At 40.5% G+C, this 16,080-nt stretch overlaps 1 protein-coding gene across 1 annotated transcript in view; it reads left to right on the top strand.

Moving 5' to 3' along the window:
• The window catches only part of csmd1a (CUB and Sushi multiple domains 1a), a 379,749-nt gene that overhangs the window by 85,174 nt on the left and 278,495 nt on the right, over positions 1 to 16,080 (top strand). Inside the window, exon 2 of the mRNA XM_088992707.1 lies at positions 4,555 to 4,771. Coding sequence (XP_088848833.1) covers positions 4,555 to 4,771 — 217 coding nt within the window. The remainder of the gene's footprint in view (positions 1 to 4,554; positions 4,772 to 16,080) is intronic.

Genomic DNA, 16,080 nt, shown 5'->3' with positions numbered 1-16,080 from the left:
GACAAACCAACTGTGACAGAGATTCACGGTTTGTGAGATCATCAAAAAGTAGGAGATAGTGATGCACAGGAAAGTGTTGGTTCCAGAAAAGAACCCCTACTTCCCCCAAAAATGTCACACATAGGTCATTAGGTACTGTTGAATGGCTGCAGCCAATATTTCCAACCAGCTTAATTTAGAAAGATCCGTTCGATTTGTGGCCTGGCGTGCGGTGGAATTCAAGGCACGCCTTCTGTTTTCTGAAATGGTTGACCTTCTAGTGAGATTCTACTCCCATGCACCACATATCTGCTCGCTGATAATTTCAGAAGCCTATAGACTTTTTCTTTGGCCCTTCTCCATTAATAAGCTCGAGTGACTTTATAGTTGGAAATTATTGCTTTTATTCCTTTTTTTGTAGAAGGAATCCAACGATGTATACTCTGTATGAGATATCAGATAGAATGTTAAATAGACCAGCGAAAAAATACAAAACCCATGAGATATAAATCAAAGGCAACATGATTTGCTGTGGCGCTTTAATGAAGACTGACATAGTGGGACTCTGTGCACGTGGAGATTGTGTATATTTGTATGTGTGCATTGCTCTTTCTATTACAGAAAAATATGCTTCTCGATTCGCATTACTACATGTCAACAAATGTATATACTTAATCGTAATGGGTGACACGATGCTTAGTATGGACTGCACCAGACAACTGTCAAGTTTAGATAAGCCATGTATTTATGCTCCAAGTTGGAAATGTGCCCCGAACACCCTTTTTACAACTGGACAGGAGTGAATCAAACATCAAGAGATAGATTTGTTGGCACGGGAGAAACGAACATATTGCCACAATACGTTTTGAGGTTTGTAATTCAACCCACAACACTAGAGCAGGGTTGTCAAACAATCTAAGGAGCTTGGCTGTAGCGTTATTGTTTTCAACATCAACTAGCTAGTTGGTTGTGACGCTCATTTTGTGATCTTATAGGCATGGCAGCATTCACAAAAATAAATTTCCACATTCACTTGTAAACCTGATATGCCTTACTTCATTTGATGTCACATTACATACTTCTATCGTATCCAAGTGCTCGGGCCTGCCCTACAGCTTTGACGTTGGCAATGAATTGTGTGGATTATGCCAAATGCACAACTGTAGATGGCAGAGGAGGGGGCAGAGGTTTGTGAGGCTGGTAAATCCCCACTGCCAACAACTTCATGCTACTTTGGGAGCCCTCACAGAACAGTTATAGGCCATGGTGTTGACTGCAACTCTGAAAAGAAGCTTCTGTCCGTATCCAAGACATCAGCACATATTTAAGAACACATATCCAGCTATTTCCTGAAGTTAGCCCAACAAATGCCAGCGAAGCTCATTATCACAAACTCAGTCTGCAATCATCAACAGCTTAACGATAGCATATCTACCTGTATCTATTTGGGCCTTTTAATTAATAAAAAATATAGCAGAAAGTGCTGTCGTTGCATTCGGCTAAAATATCAACATTGCAGTAGCTGAGCTTGCTGCATTTCTCTTAGCTTCAGTGCAGTAAAGCCTCATTTACTATAGGGCGTTTGTAGCTTTGCTCATTTCATCGCTTCATAAACATGCCTGTAAAAAGTATTCAATTTGGATGACTGTCATCCTTACTGGATTATTTTGAGACTTCCTTCGCATTATTCATTTGAAAGCAATTGAGTGCCTTATCCATGTGGAGTCTCAACAAGGCGCTTGCTCATGAGGACAAAGTACTTCGGCCTTAATGGAACCACCCATACGGTTTTCAGCCACTAGACAATCTGGTATCAGAATGACGATGCTGCACAGAAGATTGAAAAACCAGTTGAGTTGAACCAGCAAAGGAAAAAACAGTATTTCATTACCCAGCTCTGAGTGTGTTGCTCCAATACATTATATGATGTGATGCAAATATCTGCGAAGTCCTACACGCCCCATCTGTCCAAAGTTGCGATCTGGCAGCAGCAGAGTGTGTTAACAGAAAAGGGAGACAACTGGAGATATAATGACAGCCATACATAACGAGTGCTGAGAGCGAGAGGTGAATTGGGCTGTAAAGACAGCGGAGAACAATCTGAAATGAATCTGGACACTCCAGATGGTTTCATGTTTGTTTGTGTATGCATATACTCATGCACGTGTTTTGTTGTTGCAATTGCTGCCAGCATATAGTTTCCTATGTGTGGTTTGGGTAGCTTCGGGCAAGTGGAAACATCTGGTACACCTGCAAGGAACAAGTTGGAAAAGAATAAAAACCAGGAAAATCCGACTTGCTTGTCAACATTCGGTTGACTGGATGTTGTCCTTGCAGACAAACGAGTTATTCCCGTGGGAGAGAGCGAGTTATCACAATAATAAAAGGTTAATAAATTAATCTGACAAACAATTACTGCTCACTTTCATGCTGGAATCACACAGACGCATGTTTGTATGTTCCAGCGACATCAGGAAGAAAATGTACCAGGTCTTGCTTAAGGAGACCAGCGGGAAATGAAAGATGAAGGCGAGTGGGGATAAATGATGGTGTTTTGTTAGTAATGCTGGCAAAACACCAGTTAAAGAACACATACTGATGTCTTTTGAACTGGCTCATTGTTATTTGTTGTCTCCACATTTGCATGTGTTTGCAAAGCTCATTTACGGATGTGTTGCAACCTGGACATACACACTGTCTTTCCCATAACTTTGCATAATTCAGTTATTGTCAATTAACTTTGCAGATTATTCTTCAGCCTGGCCTGACTTTCCCCAGGACCGAGAACACACACGTGCGCACGGTCACCTTTGTAGTGTACTTTATTGCTAACTAACTACCTTTCTTCTATTCCACACTGAAAGACGCATTTTATGCAATCTTCAAAATCATTTTACATGGCATTCAGGCTACATTCTAATTATACAAAGCCTTTAATTGACCTTCAAAGATGAAAAAGCACAGCTGTTGTCCAGTGACATTACAGAAAATAGCAATAGTTCCCCAACCTTTGGAATGTCTACATTGTGTACAGATATATTATTTTCCTTCCATCCATACCAATGTTATCTATCAACTTGCTATCGTACTAGCGGTTGCAGGGCGGCAGGAACCCTTCCTGTGAGACTTATCACAATCACGCTGTGCAAAGTACACAAGGCCAATTTGAGGTCTGATTCCAACTTTTGTGTTCTCCACCAGCGACAATCATGATTCCGTGTGCAGGGGAAAAGAGGAGCGATTTGTAGATCCCTACCACCGAATAAACTCTTCACAGCTTGCAAATTAGGGCTAATTATAACATTTCTAAGTGGCAATTGTGGCATTTTGTGCGCACTGTGTTCTTTTTATTGACCGTATGTATACTGCATTAAGCCGTGATGCCTTGAAATACGACCAATCTGATTGACCTTTTTTTTTTTTTTACGACAAGTTATCTTAAATTTGAGATACCAGCCTTTGTCAATTCACAACATGCAAAAGTTTGGCTGAATTAATAAGTGACCAATTCCTCAAAGATGTTGGAGCTGTTTATTCCCACTCTGAGTTGAACTTTAGTGTCAAATTCAGCAGAAAATTAAACAAACAAAAAACAAAACAACCAAAAAACATTTAAAACAAGATAGCTTTGCTTTAGCTAATTTCAGTCAGTTTAATGGTAACAAATGCCGGAATCATCACCCCAGAGAGAGCAGATATTTGAACACCAATGTTGGAGCAGCACAGGAAGACTAGGCATGTATTTTTATCCTGTTTGAGGAAAGACTAATATTACTTTGACTGTCTCCTTCATATTATTATTATTATTATTACTGTTATTATTTATTATTTATTATTTATTATTTATTATTATTAACTAATCTGAGGCTCAGATGGGATTAAGTCTTTTTCGTTGCTGGTCCCACTCTCTGGAATGTCCTTCCACTGAACATTCGGCAAGCCCCCTCCCTGCCCATCTTTAAAATGTGTCTCAAAACTTGCTTGTACTCTTTGGCATTCAACTCAGCATGATTCCGACTTGATCTTGGTTTCACTCCCTGTTGCTTTCTACTAACTTAACTAACGTAACTGCTTTTTTTCCCTAGATACGATAGCTTGCCCCTAGATACTTAGATACTAAGCGCTTTGTTGCAGCTTTCACTGTTTTTAAAGCACTGTATAAATCAATATGTATTGTATTGTATTGTATTAAGAGTATATCTGAAATATACTACCACCAGAGAGCCACATCCTCCATACCAAAAGGAGCAGCAATTTGGTATCCAGTAGAAAATGTGGCATATAATATATAATTTTTCATGCTATTTAATTTTCACTCCTGTCTGATTTTGAAGTAGGAAATTCTAACATTCCAGTTTTTTAATTCAAAAAAGCCTGAGAGTGCGAATGTGTTGGCAATGAATGTCAAGATATTCACAAATCCCTCACAAATTCTGTTTTTGTCTTATTAACGAAAACCTTTGTCGAATATGTGGGATTGTTTCTAAGGGAACTATGAAAAGATTTGAACACCATTTGGTAGCCAAAAGCTTCAATCCAAATGTCCTAACTGAGTGTTTTATTTTTCTCTTTCAGCTGAATCATGTGGTGGTGTAATGCAAGGCCTGAACGGAACGATAGAATCGCCTGGCTTCCCCCATGGCTATCCAAACTACGCCAACTGTACGTGGCTGATAATAACAGGGGAGCGAAACAGGATCCAGCTCACCTTCGTCACGCTTGCACTCGAGGAAGACTTTGATATGGTGTCTGTATATGATGGACAACCTTCGCCTGGCAATTTAAAAATGAGGTTAGAATATTTAATCCTTTTTTGTGTGTGTGTGTGTGTGTGATCTTTTCTGTTGACACTGTCTCACTAACCTGAAAACGGTTTCAACTCATGCACGGACACACATTTTCTGTCACGCATAATCTCCTTATGACAGAATTTTGAGGAACAGTGTTTTTCTTACAATATCGATTTCTAGTCATCCTATTTGGCAAAACAGGACTGTAGATTTACCACTTGACACCGTCGAGTATAAAATGTGTCGATTTTCTTTAGCCAAAGCATGTCAATTGGGACTAACATGTATTGATTAATTGTTGTTTTTCTTTTTTTACTGTGAATTACCAAACACCTATGACACATAACACCTCGAAAATGCTTTGCATTCGGTGTGATTCTGTTCTTGCATGTACTTTTACCAAGTGCAAAATTATCGAGTGTTATTTTTCATGTTAAAAGTAAAACACATTTTATGTTTGGCTTTGAAAACAACTGGAACCAATTAATGGCGTTTGCTGTTGTACATTTGAGCTTAAAATGAGCTGTTCTGTAAATGTGCTAAAAAAGCCACAAACACATGCCCGTATTCTCATCATCAATATGATCAGAATGCCAAACAAGTGGCAGCATCGGTATTTGGTGATTTGTTGCCACGCTCGTTAAAAAAACATTCACAAATTTGGCTTGCTGCTGGGAGTTTATTTATAACAGAGTTTGTGTGGCGGAGGGATGAGCTGGGAAGCTTGCTGGGGCAGTTTTTGATAAGTGTTGTTTTTTGGGGGGGAGGGGGGTTTGTTTTTGTTTTGTGAAAACGTTCTATCCAGCAGCTTTATAATTCACTATTTAGTGGTTTGCCCAGAGGAGCACAAAAGGACAGCTGACTTGACTGAGCTTCAAGAAAATACACACTTTTTCCAGCTGAAAGTGTATCAACTGACTGATGAATCAGATGATAATAACATAGTCATGCTTCACTCACTCATCAAGATATTCTGGCAAGTACAGTTTCAGCCACTTAGGTATTTTAGTTTGTGTATGTGTATCGGGCAGTCAACTTGTGTACCGTATTTTCCGGTGAATAAGGCGCACCCAAAAGCCTTGATTTTGTTCAAAATATCACCCTGCGCCTTATATGACGGTGTCCCTATTATGTCAAATAATATTGATCCACAACAGGTCTGCTAACTACTGTCAGCAGCCAACGACACCAATTTCAATGCGTAACCCCAGCCTCTACTCTAGCACCTTATAATGTGGTGTGCCCTATATTTGAAAAACTTTTAAATATTCGTATATTATATTTGGAAACATGTTGTCATTCATTGAAGGTGTGTTTTATACTCCGGTACACCTTATATATGGGAAAAGTTTGAAAACACACCATTCATTGTGGGTGCGCCTTATACTCATACACCGGAAAATTACTTGACTGTGAAGGAAAATACATACATATAGTCATGTACCATAAGTACGCCCAAAACAACCTTCTAATTTATATAGATTTTCAACAAAAAAAAAGGAAATAATAACAGTCTCATAGCCAAGTGGTCATCAGAAAACCTTTCGACACTGCCGGAACTCTTTTAAGTCACGTTAACATTGCGGTCAAATAGACGGGAAAATAAGTTATAAAATCTTTATGGTCAAATGTAAAACCCATCAAACATTTGGCGTGGATGTTCATGTGAAATAGTCACGGACCTACAAAGTCATAAAATTCAGGTCATCTTGAGAAGATCATTTGATGTGACCTTCAAGAATGCTGTTTAACTTAACAAGTATTTTTTAATTAGAACCAATCCATATTGTACAACATTTTAAACAATAACCATGATTGTCATAAAATAAAAAAAAAACATGATCAGAAAAGTATGTCATCTTGTGTGCAATGTGTATGTGTGCTTTCGTGTGTGTGCGTCATGAACCTCGTTGGCACAATCTCCGCTCCACATGTATGCCTCACACAAGGTGATTTGACAGCTGTGCCAACAGCCTCCAGTGAAGTCCAGCTGTGTCGAGACAACAGGAGAGTGAAGTGTACCAGCAGCTCACTTGTGCTCGCCCCCTCAGTGCAATTTTACAAATTCCTCACAGCTGATGCTCTTTTCTTTGACTCCTTATTTTTTTCGATCCATTGAAAGCATCATTTTCATTCTGACACTGAAAATAATGATTAATTAATGATGATGACTATTTTACATTTGTAGCTTGAAATCGTCACTATTAAAAATCTGGAACAACTTGAAAACATAAACATACAATTTTTGAAAATAATACTGAAGAGTAAAACGGTATTGGCTACAGTAACATCATTTAGATTGTTTTCAGACATGGATAATGATTGCCTTTTTTCAGTGCCCAAATGTTGCAATGGATGAGGAAAAACTGAGTATTGACAAGTCATGGCCTCACATAAATGCAACAGATATATGACTTGTCCAGTGAATAATAATGGATATTGTGAATTTCCCCCAAAATCTACAATTAGGCTCAATAAGACTACAATGAGATCGACCAGTGCCGAATCAAAGATGCTCATATCTCAAGTCTTTGTTGTCAAGCAAAAAAAAAAAAAAAAACTTCAAACAAATCCATCCAAAAAAGAAAAGAAAACAAAAAACAAACAAGCTGGGTCACACAGCTCAAAGCTTTACTGCATTATTATAAACAATCTATATTTTAGACCATTGGTTCTCAATCGTTATCACACGGGGGCCAGATTTTTTATGTGAACTATGGTTGCTCGGGTTTGACATTCAAAGTTCCTTTCAGAGTTTCTGGTTGAGACAGTGATGATGTATGTTGAGACAGTGATGATGTATGTGAACTGCAAATTCAAAACCCTTTAGGTTTGTCATGTTTTGGTTTGCCACCAACGGGTGGCACTGTAGGGCCCTGCCTGCAGCTGCACAGGCGTTGGTCGTTTTAATCAATGGAAGTTAAAAGGACTCCCGGCACGACCTTTCAGTATTGGGTCATTGTTTGTTTTACCCTGACAGGTTTGTTCCATCTTGTCACGTTTTACTCATGTTTTTGTTTGCTACTTTGGACCTTTCTGTTCTGATGACTTTGTTGTTTGAGAACTTTATTTAATACAATTTGTCAAATACACCCTGATCCTCCCTCTTGCCTGTTTTTTGGGGTACAACACCACCACCACCACCACCTTCCAAATCCTGACAAGGTTAACATCTGTAATATATAAATGTCATATTTCTGCACCGTTGACACCAAAGTAACCCCTGCCAAATTTTCCAACTAACCGTGACCCACTTTTGGGTCCCAACTTACCAGTCAGGAATTTCCTAAATTGTGGCGCAATTTATTGTGAGACCTTATGACGTTTCAGAATCGACTCTGATTTAAATGACACTTCCCCCAAAGCAATTAACATCCCTGATTATTGATTTTAGCAATGAGAAAGGTGCATAGGTCTTTTCACTCTCACTTTTTTAGGTGTGTGTGTGTGTGTGTGTGTGTGTGTGTGTGTGTGTGTGTGTGTGTGTGTGTGTGTGTGTGTGTGTGTGTGTGTGTGTGTGTGTGTGTGTGTGTGTGTGTGTGTGTGTGTGTGTGTGTGTGTGTGTGTGTGTGTGTGTGTGTGTGTGTGTGTGTGTGTGTGTAATAAGTGGTGGTGGTCTGTTTTGTGACCTAAAACCTGTCTTCTTTCAACACTGACACGAGCCCATCGTTTGGGCTCCCACAGTCATTCAGAGGAAAGCAATCAAAGCCTGAATGCCTTCTTTTGTTTCGAAGGGGAGCCCGGCTCTATCTTTCTCTCGCAGGCAGCCGTGCAACTGCCCTCAGACTTTATGTGGGGAAATTTAGCAATCTCGTCGGAAAGACGAGCTGACCTGACATCTGAGGCATTTCCACGGTGGCCCCAGCTGTGCATCAGCAGCAGTAAATCTCCTGCATCCCACTCATGCTGACGAAAGATGGCATCAGTGTGTGCATCTTGATTTCTTGTTTGTTTTTCAACCACAATCGCCAAGATACGCCTTCTACTTGCTAAAGTAAAAAAAAAGATGATCTTCATAGTTCTCTAAATTTACTGTCAAACTTGTTTTCCCTGTCTTCAAGGAAGAAAGTTGATAGAAAACTTTGATTTCTCAGGACGTCGTGACTGGCTAGGTAGCAATACTTTAGGATATGCTGAAGAAGATGTTTCAAAGTTTCTTTCAATTGCTCTGCAACTTCTCGTAACTGAAATCAAATGCATCTGAGTGAAATCCAGCTGACCGTAGACAATTTTTACTGCCACCATCTCTCATACGTATCCGGTTTGAATTATTGAAACAGCAACTATAAGTGGGGACCCAAGTTTTTCTCAGGTCTTTTACAATTGCTGAAGAACGCACGCATGTACTGCGCCAAGTAAAATGTTTGAGGCTCTTGGTATTGATTTGATTGGCTCCTGGTGTGCTTGTTAATCATGTTATAGTGCTACAGTGTATTGTGGTATGGAGAGAATAGTGTCAGGCTGCGAGGACATATTCTAGTCGCTGGCTCTTGATGCTAACACAGATATTAACAGTATTGTGCAGTCGAGTATGCCTGATTGTTGAATGTGCATTGCCTTGAGTTACGTGGGTCGATTGGCATATATGTGTAGGAGCAGCCTTGGAGCAACAATATTTTTTTTCTTACTTTAAATCAGGGATGAACAACTGGCAGATGCGGCTTGTGCCAAGGAGATGTTGACAGTTCGTTTGAAGTGCATGAGGAGTTACGCAATTTGCGTCTTCCAGAAATATGGAGGGATTCAATGGACTGTTTCTCACAGGGGTATGCCCAGGCAGGGGCTCCTATAAATTGGTTCAATAAAAAACAAAATGTGATTTTCTCGTTGCCTTCCTTTTTTTCTTTTATTCCTTGGGGATTGTCTATGTTTGAGAAAGATAGAACACGGCAACGTAAAACCAGTGTATGTGTGAGGGAGAATTTCTTGTCTGAGTGAGATTTTGTTTTGTCTTTCTTTCTGCTTGTCTAAATACAATCCCAGATTAACCTGTCAAAGATATTTCTTGTCAACAACTTCTGACGTATGCTTGCCTAGTCAAACTTTCACTACCGCATCACTTCTTCCAGCGTGAGCGCAATGTGAAAACAACGCTTTCTTGTGAAAAATGGGCCAACGCTAGATAACCAGGCAATGGAACTAATCCAACACAACGGCAAGGGAAGCAAAGAGCAACATGAAGAGGAAGCGTGGGGTTAGGGGCGAGGGATAGGTAGGATGTACGGGTAGGGGTGTGGGGTGGAGGTGGAGAGGGAGGCATAGAAGCAGAGCGACAAAGAAACCCAGGGCCAACGAAAGACTTGAACACACACATGCGCGTGAGAAGACATGCACAAAGAAACGAGGAGACGGCTCAAGCTAGTCGAACTAAGTCCCTCCGCACTCGGCAGTTCTGTCCTTCTGCCTGTGTCATATTGTGTTCTTGATTCTCTAAGCTGCTTTGACTTGTCACCGACTCATCACAAAGTTGAGCACAGTTTGCACATTATGTTAAGAGTTGAACAGGATCAGGAAAAGTAGACATCAATAGTGCCAGATCCAGTTGATACACATTTGTCTGCATATGGATTTTCAGAACATACTTCAACATATGACTGTTTAGCACATTCACCTCACAGTAAAACCTTGCAGTGTTAAATTCTGGCTGCACATGAGTTGGGTGGGAAGCAAGCAAAATTCAATGTCTACTTCCATCGGTTGCTAGTAAAGGTTGCTAAATGTGATGTGCTATGGTGCAAATAAGTATATCTCAAGGTTTTGGGAAGCTGTAGACAATGCTAAAATTGATCTATGCAGGTGTTTATCTTTTTGTATCACTCTAAAAGTGGGAAGACTATCACAAAGAGGTTAAAATCAATGTGGAACATCATTTGCTCGTGAATTGATAGAAGTGGACTTCACACAGTTGCCTGATGACACAGGATGGCAATGGCAGCACTCTTTCTGGCCTCCTAACAATGGAACTATTTTTGACAGTATTCATGAGTTTTTCAGGAAAACCTGTTTAAGATTCAAATGAGTGTGGACATGTTTTGCTTTCAACATAAAGTTGGTTGGAAAAATATTTCTTGGGTGGGGGTCAACATCCCCCCCAAACAAATAAAATATTCATCATCTAAACTGCACACAGCACAATGTTTTTTTCAGAAGCAAAAAATGTAGCTGGTCACAATATTGGGACATGTTTTTGTTTCCTAGATGTGACATTTTTTAATCTGGCATGCTAAGTAGTCCATCTTGCAAACCAGGTGTGACATCTCGCTTTCTTAAAGACAGCTGAATCAAGTACTGGTATCAGTCATGACTACATTTTATCTGCTCAAAATAGAAACATGATTTTTTTTTTTACCTTTCCCTTAAGTGTTGTGATTTACCTAAATAGGTCGTTATGAAATTTGGTGCCACAATGATTAGCATGTATTAGCATCAGTTAGCAATATGTAATTTAGGAGAGACTTTTTCCCATTGACCAAAACGTTGTCTAGGATAGAGAGCATAATGTACTTGGTTGTTAAATTTTCAAGTAGACCCTCACACACCTAAAAAGTCTGGCGTTAACATTGAATGAAAGTGACAGAGAGGGTCACTGGGGGCTGGCTCGGACGTGATGCAGCAGGCGCCGAGGGTAGAACTGAGGAGAATATTTAGGTCAGCAGGCCTCCTACTGCTCTAAACACCTGTTAATGCTGAGAGAGCGCACTGAGGGGAGATGAAATAAGAGAAAGCAAACTGAGAGAATTAAAGGTGAAAAGCCGCCGTGTCACCATTTTGACACTTCATTTATCGAAAAATGAGGCTGGAATCCTGCCTCTCTTCTCTTGAAGTTGCCTCCAGGTTGTTGTCTGGACAAACGTAATGCTCAATTCAATCTCAGAAATTTCTTATTCCACACTGCACCTTTGTTCACACAACACAAACATACCCTCTATAAATGTGCCAAATTGACAGCTTAAGCTTGTTAAAATCAAATTAAGTCACTCTGATTTTTACATGCTCGTGTCACAGCTAGTTGACTTGTTTAATCAAACAGTACCTATATACAGTTGCTGAGGTCAGTTCATGAAGTTCCGTTGAATTTCAATTTGGCCTCAATTTGGGGATTTGTCCTTGTTGAGATGAATAACAGTATTTAACTGCAAATGTTAACATTGTCCGTTTTCGTCAACACAATCTTCAGCCATCTGTTAAAGTTATAAAAAACAACAACAAAAAGGTGGTAATAAGCTGTAAAGAACAAACAGAGATGGCGGAAATGTGACAAGCCAAATGCATCCTCAACGTGAATTACACTTTTTACACTATTCCCTTATGTGGACAATTTAGGCTTGAGGCTTGACAAGGAAAACAATACAATCACAGGAGAACATGCACAGGACTGCTCATAGATGATATTGTATAACCCGTTTTTCTAATTTGACTGTGACAGAGAGGGAGTTTGTTTGGCACCATCACATCTACAGTACAACCTGAATTAAACCCGATTTAATTCAATCTATTCGGCCATAGCAATTCATTACTGCTTCACATTTCAAAACAGTTTACATAAGATGTCATGTGCACAGGAATTTATATACCACACCCCTGGCGCTCTTCTCCGTGCTGCTTGACTGGGTGACTAAGAGGAAGACTGAATGGCTTCCTGTCATTTTTAGAACATCTGAGCTGGGATTTATCCCCATTATCTCCCCGGTCCCCTCTTTAGGTGTTTGCATGTTGTGAATATAAAATAAACACAACCTGAATGTGCCCATTTTGGTCAAGAAAAAGTTCATGAAACGATTTGGTTGAAAAGGAGTTTTGAAACAGTGTTGCGTTGCTTTCCAGCTACCTAAACCTTTGACATTATTTAAAAATGTAAGCAACAAACTCTTTTTATGCTTGTTGCCGTCTATGGGGAGGGAATGGATAAGCTGTGATCAATAATGCCTTGTCAGTGAATCAATATAGATGAGGGAAAAGTTTTATGTTTGCACCAGCAAATTCTCACCCATTTGTCAAGATGCTGGCATTATTTCTATCTTTCTTACCAACTGAGAGCGTGCCAACTCACGAGCATGTTTTCCCAGAAACTCTGATTGTTTTGTTTTTGTGTTTTGTTCCCACAGCAAAAAAAAAAGTTTAATATGCAAATTATATGAATGTTAGGAAACTGGATTACAGAACGGTGGGTGTAATGGAATCTCAAATTTGGTTGTGTAGGCCGTTTGTATTGTGAAGAATCTGAACATTCTGTTCTGTAGCTGACTTGTGTGCGAGTAGGTGTGAAAGTCGGATTTCAAAGGTTATCCGGTGAGTTTTCTTTTAATATATGTACAGTATATTATTATTATTCGTTTATCATGCACATGATTTCAAAACAACTAAGCCGCAAAACCAAAGCAAACCCACAAAAATCTGAAATTGTGGTTCCCCCGATCCCTGTCCCAAACATTCAAAAAAAAAGTTATTTGGTGATGTGGTGCTACAACCATGTAATATCGTACAGCACACTCGTGTACTGCGTTGCTCTGCTTGTGAATTTCTGCTCTGGTAGATCGAAATGGGTAATGATAGATGACAGACAGCTGCCAAACCCCAAGGACTGGTCAGGGTGATTTGTCACACGAAACACATCTCCAATGAATATTTCAAGAGGGATCCTCAAACACTCATCTTCGATTTTACCCCAAATTCCAACATGCCAAAAACCTTGAGAGTGATGTGACAAAAAATTGCCAGGCAATATGGGACCGCTGACACGGAAGAGGAAAGGAAGGATAAAAATGGAACATGTGTTAAATTTAGTGTGTGTTAGCTTAAAAACATAGACGGAAGATTGATGTGAGCCTGTAAATATATTTATTACTATGAGCAAATTGAATGTTGGCAGGCTGAGGAGATGGCATCTTCAACCTTCTCCTGGCTGGGTTACTGGTCCGGGCCATAAGACCTTTACAGCTGCGCCTTTCGAGTTAATGCAATTAATTTGCTAAAGCCGCGCCACTGCCGCAAACGTCACACATTCAAGAGAACTACTCATCGTCCAATGGGCAGGGTGTCGGATTCTTACGTGTAGGAAAATGTTCATAGAAGATCTATTTTCAGCACCTTGATGCTTTCCTAAAAACACAGACAGCACTCCTTAAAAATGAAAAAGATTCCTATGAAAAGTCCTCAACGTGTTTGCTGAAATGTCATATAATTTGTCACTATGTCTCAAAATGAGGGAATTATGGCATTCCTGATGTGGGCTGCCAAGAAAACAGCGACAGTGGATATTGGTTCCCCACAATGAGTTACCATGGTGATGATATCCAATTGAGAAGTGAAACATCTTTCTGGCTCTTTTAAAACAGCTTTTTGAAGGAGATGCTGCAACATCAAACGAACACAGATACGACACCAGGCAAGAGCGGACACAAAGGTCAAGGGAACCCGCAAGGAAAAACAGAGGAAAAAGAGAAAAGAGCTAGACTGAGAAACAACTAGTAGACACATGCTGAATAACATTTTAACAACATTGGATAAATGTTCACACATATGGAATTGTCTCAAGAGAAAACTGAGTTTGAGTGTGTGTGAGATTAATCATGTGGTTATGCGTGTGGCGAGAGAAAGAAGGAGAGAGGTAGAGAGAGGTGGTGAATGAGATCAAATAGGTCAATACAGATGAGAGGAACAGCAATTGAAAGATGGCTGATGGAACAAAGATAAAATCCATTGGAGAGATAGAAAAGGAATGAATATATATATATATATATATATATATATATATATATATATATATATATATATATATATATATATATATATATATATATATATATATATATACTGGGCTGGGTACTCGGTTGATAATACGGGCAGTTGGCATACGGGAGACGAGGGTTGGAATCCCGCTTGGGGCTGAGAAAATGAGCACAAAACATCATCCAGTGTGGGTCCTTGGGCAAGACCCATCACGCTAATGCCTACCTCATACAATGATGACAGACAATAAATCGAATGACATGCCGGCTCAGGCGTCGCCCGGCCAAACAAGGTCTGCGTCAGTTGCTGGGGAATCAGAGCACCTTGATGAAAAATGGGCTACTGGAACAAAGCAGAGATGGACGAGATGTGATAACATGGCTCTGTTGGAATGCTACTACTCCAGCAATCCTAGTCAGAGGGGTTACATGCTGAGAATGGGGGCTGAATGGTTACGTGGAAACCACAGTCACGGTTGACCACGAAACAACTAGTAGCTCAGTGTTCCAATATCCACAAACGGAAACTGCTATCACAACTTGATATTGATGAGGTACACCACAAATTCCGAGGTGAAGGGCCCCAGGCTGCCACATCAGAGGAAGAGGTTAGACCAGAGATTGGGAGGCAAGCCCCAATGAATGATGAGATTTGGAAGCCAGCCCCAATGAATGAAATACTGAGCGAAGCAGCAACTGACCTGAGAGACAAGATCGTGGCAAGAAGGAAAACTGGGCAACTAAGAAACCGATTACAACGGCTATGTGAAGTACCACCTGAAAGTCTCATGGAAACTGTGAACGATCCAGACCGGAACGATCACGGAAACCAATGAGCTGATATACGCTTCAGCATCAGTGATCCTAGAAATGCTTGGCTACGAGAGCAACCGTGAGAGCCCCGAGATTCGTTACCCACCATGGAAAAGACGGTTGGAGGCTAAAATCAAGGCGGCTCGGAAAGATGTGAGTCAATTGACGGAGACCCAGAGAGGTGTGAATAAAAGGCCAATACCCAAGAGGTACATGCAGATACCTGAAGCACTCAAAACTGCCAAACAAAGGCTCCAGGCCTTGTCCAGTTGCCTAAAGAGGTACACGAAAGAGAATGAGGCCAGAAGAATAAACAGGCTGTTCGCAACACAACCTGTGAAAGTGTACGCTCAGTGGCAGGGTTCTAACAGCAGAGCAGACCCTCCAAGGATAGAAACTGAAATATACTGGAAAGGCATATGGGCGAAGGAGGTCACACATAACAGCAGTGTATAATGGCTAGTGACTCTGAAAGAGGAGCACAGCAACCTCCCTGAACAGAACCCAGTTACCATCACAGCGGCAGACATACAAGAAAGAGTCTCAGGTATGAAAAAATGGACGGCACCAGGCCCGGATACGGGCCACACCTACTGGCTAAAAAAACTCACTGCACTCCACTAGAGCCTAGCAGCACAAATGAACCAGTTGCTGATGGATGGGACTCACCTAATATGGCTAACCGAAGGGCGAACAATCCTGATCACGAAGGATTCCTCAAAGGGTGCAGTTCCTTCCAAAGGGTGAGGCAAGTCCTAAGAAGCCAGTTC

Source organism: Hippocampus bargibanti, linkage group LG03 (assembly GCF_051943395.1).
Source record: "Hippocampus bargibanti isolate YZ-2025 linkage group LG03, ASM5194339v1, whole genome shotgun sequence".
Classification (NCBI taxonomy): domain Eukaryota; kingdom Metazoa; phylum Chordata; class Actinopteri; order Syngnathiformes; family Syngnathidae; genus Hippocampus; species Hippocampus bargibanti.
The sequence above is the reverse complement of the archived record's forward strand: the minus strand, read 5'-3'. Positions and strand labels throughout refer to the sequence as shown.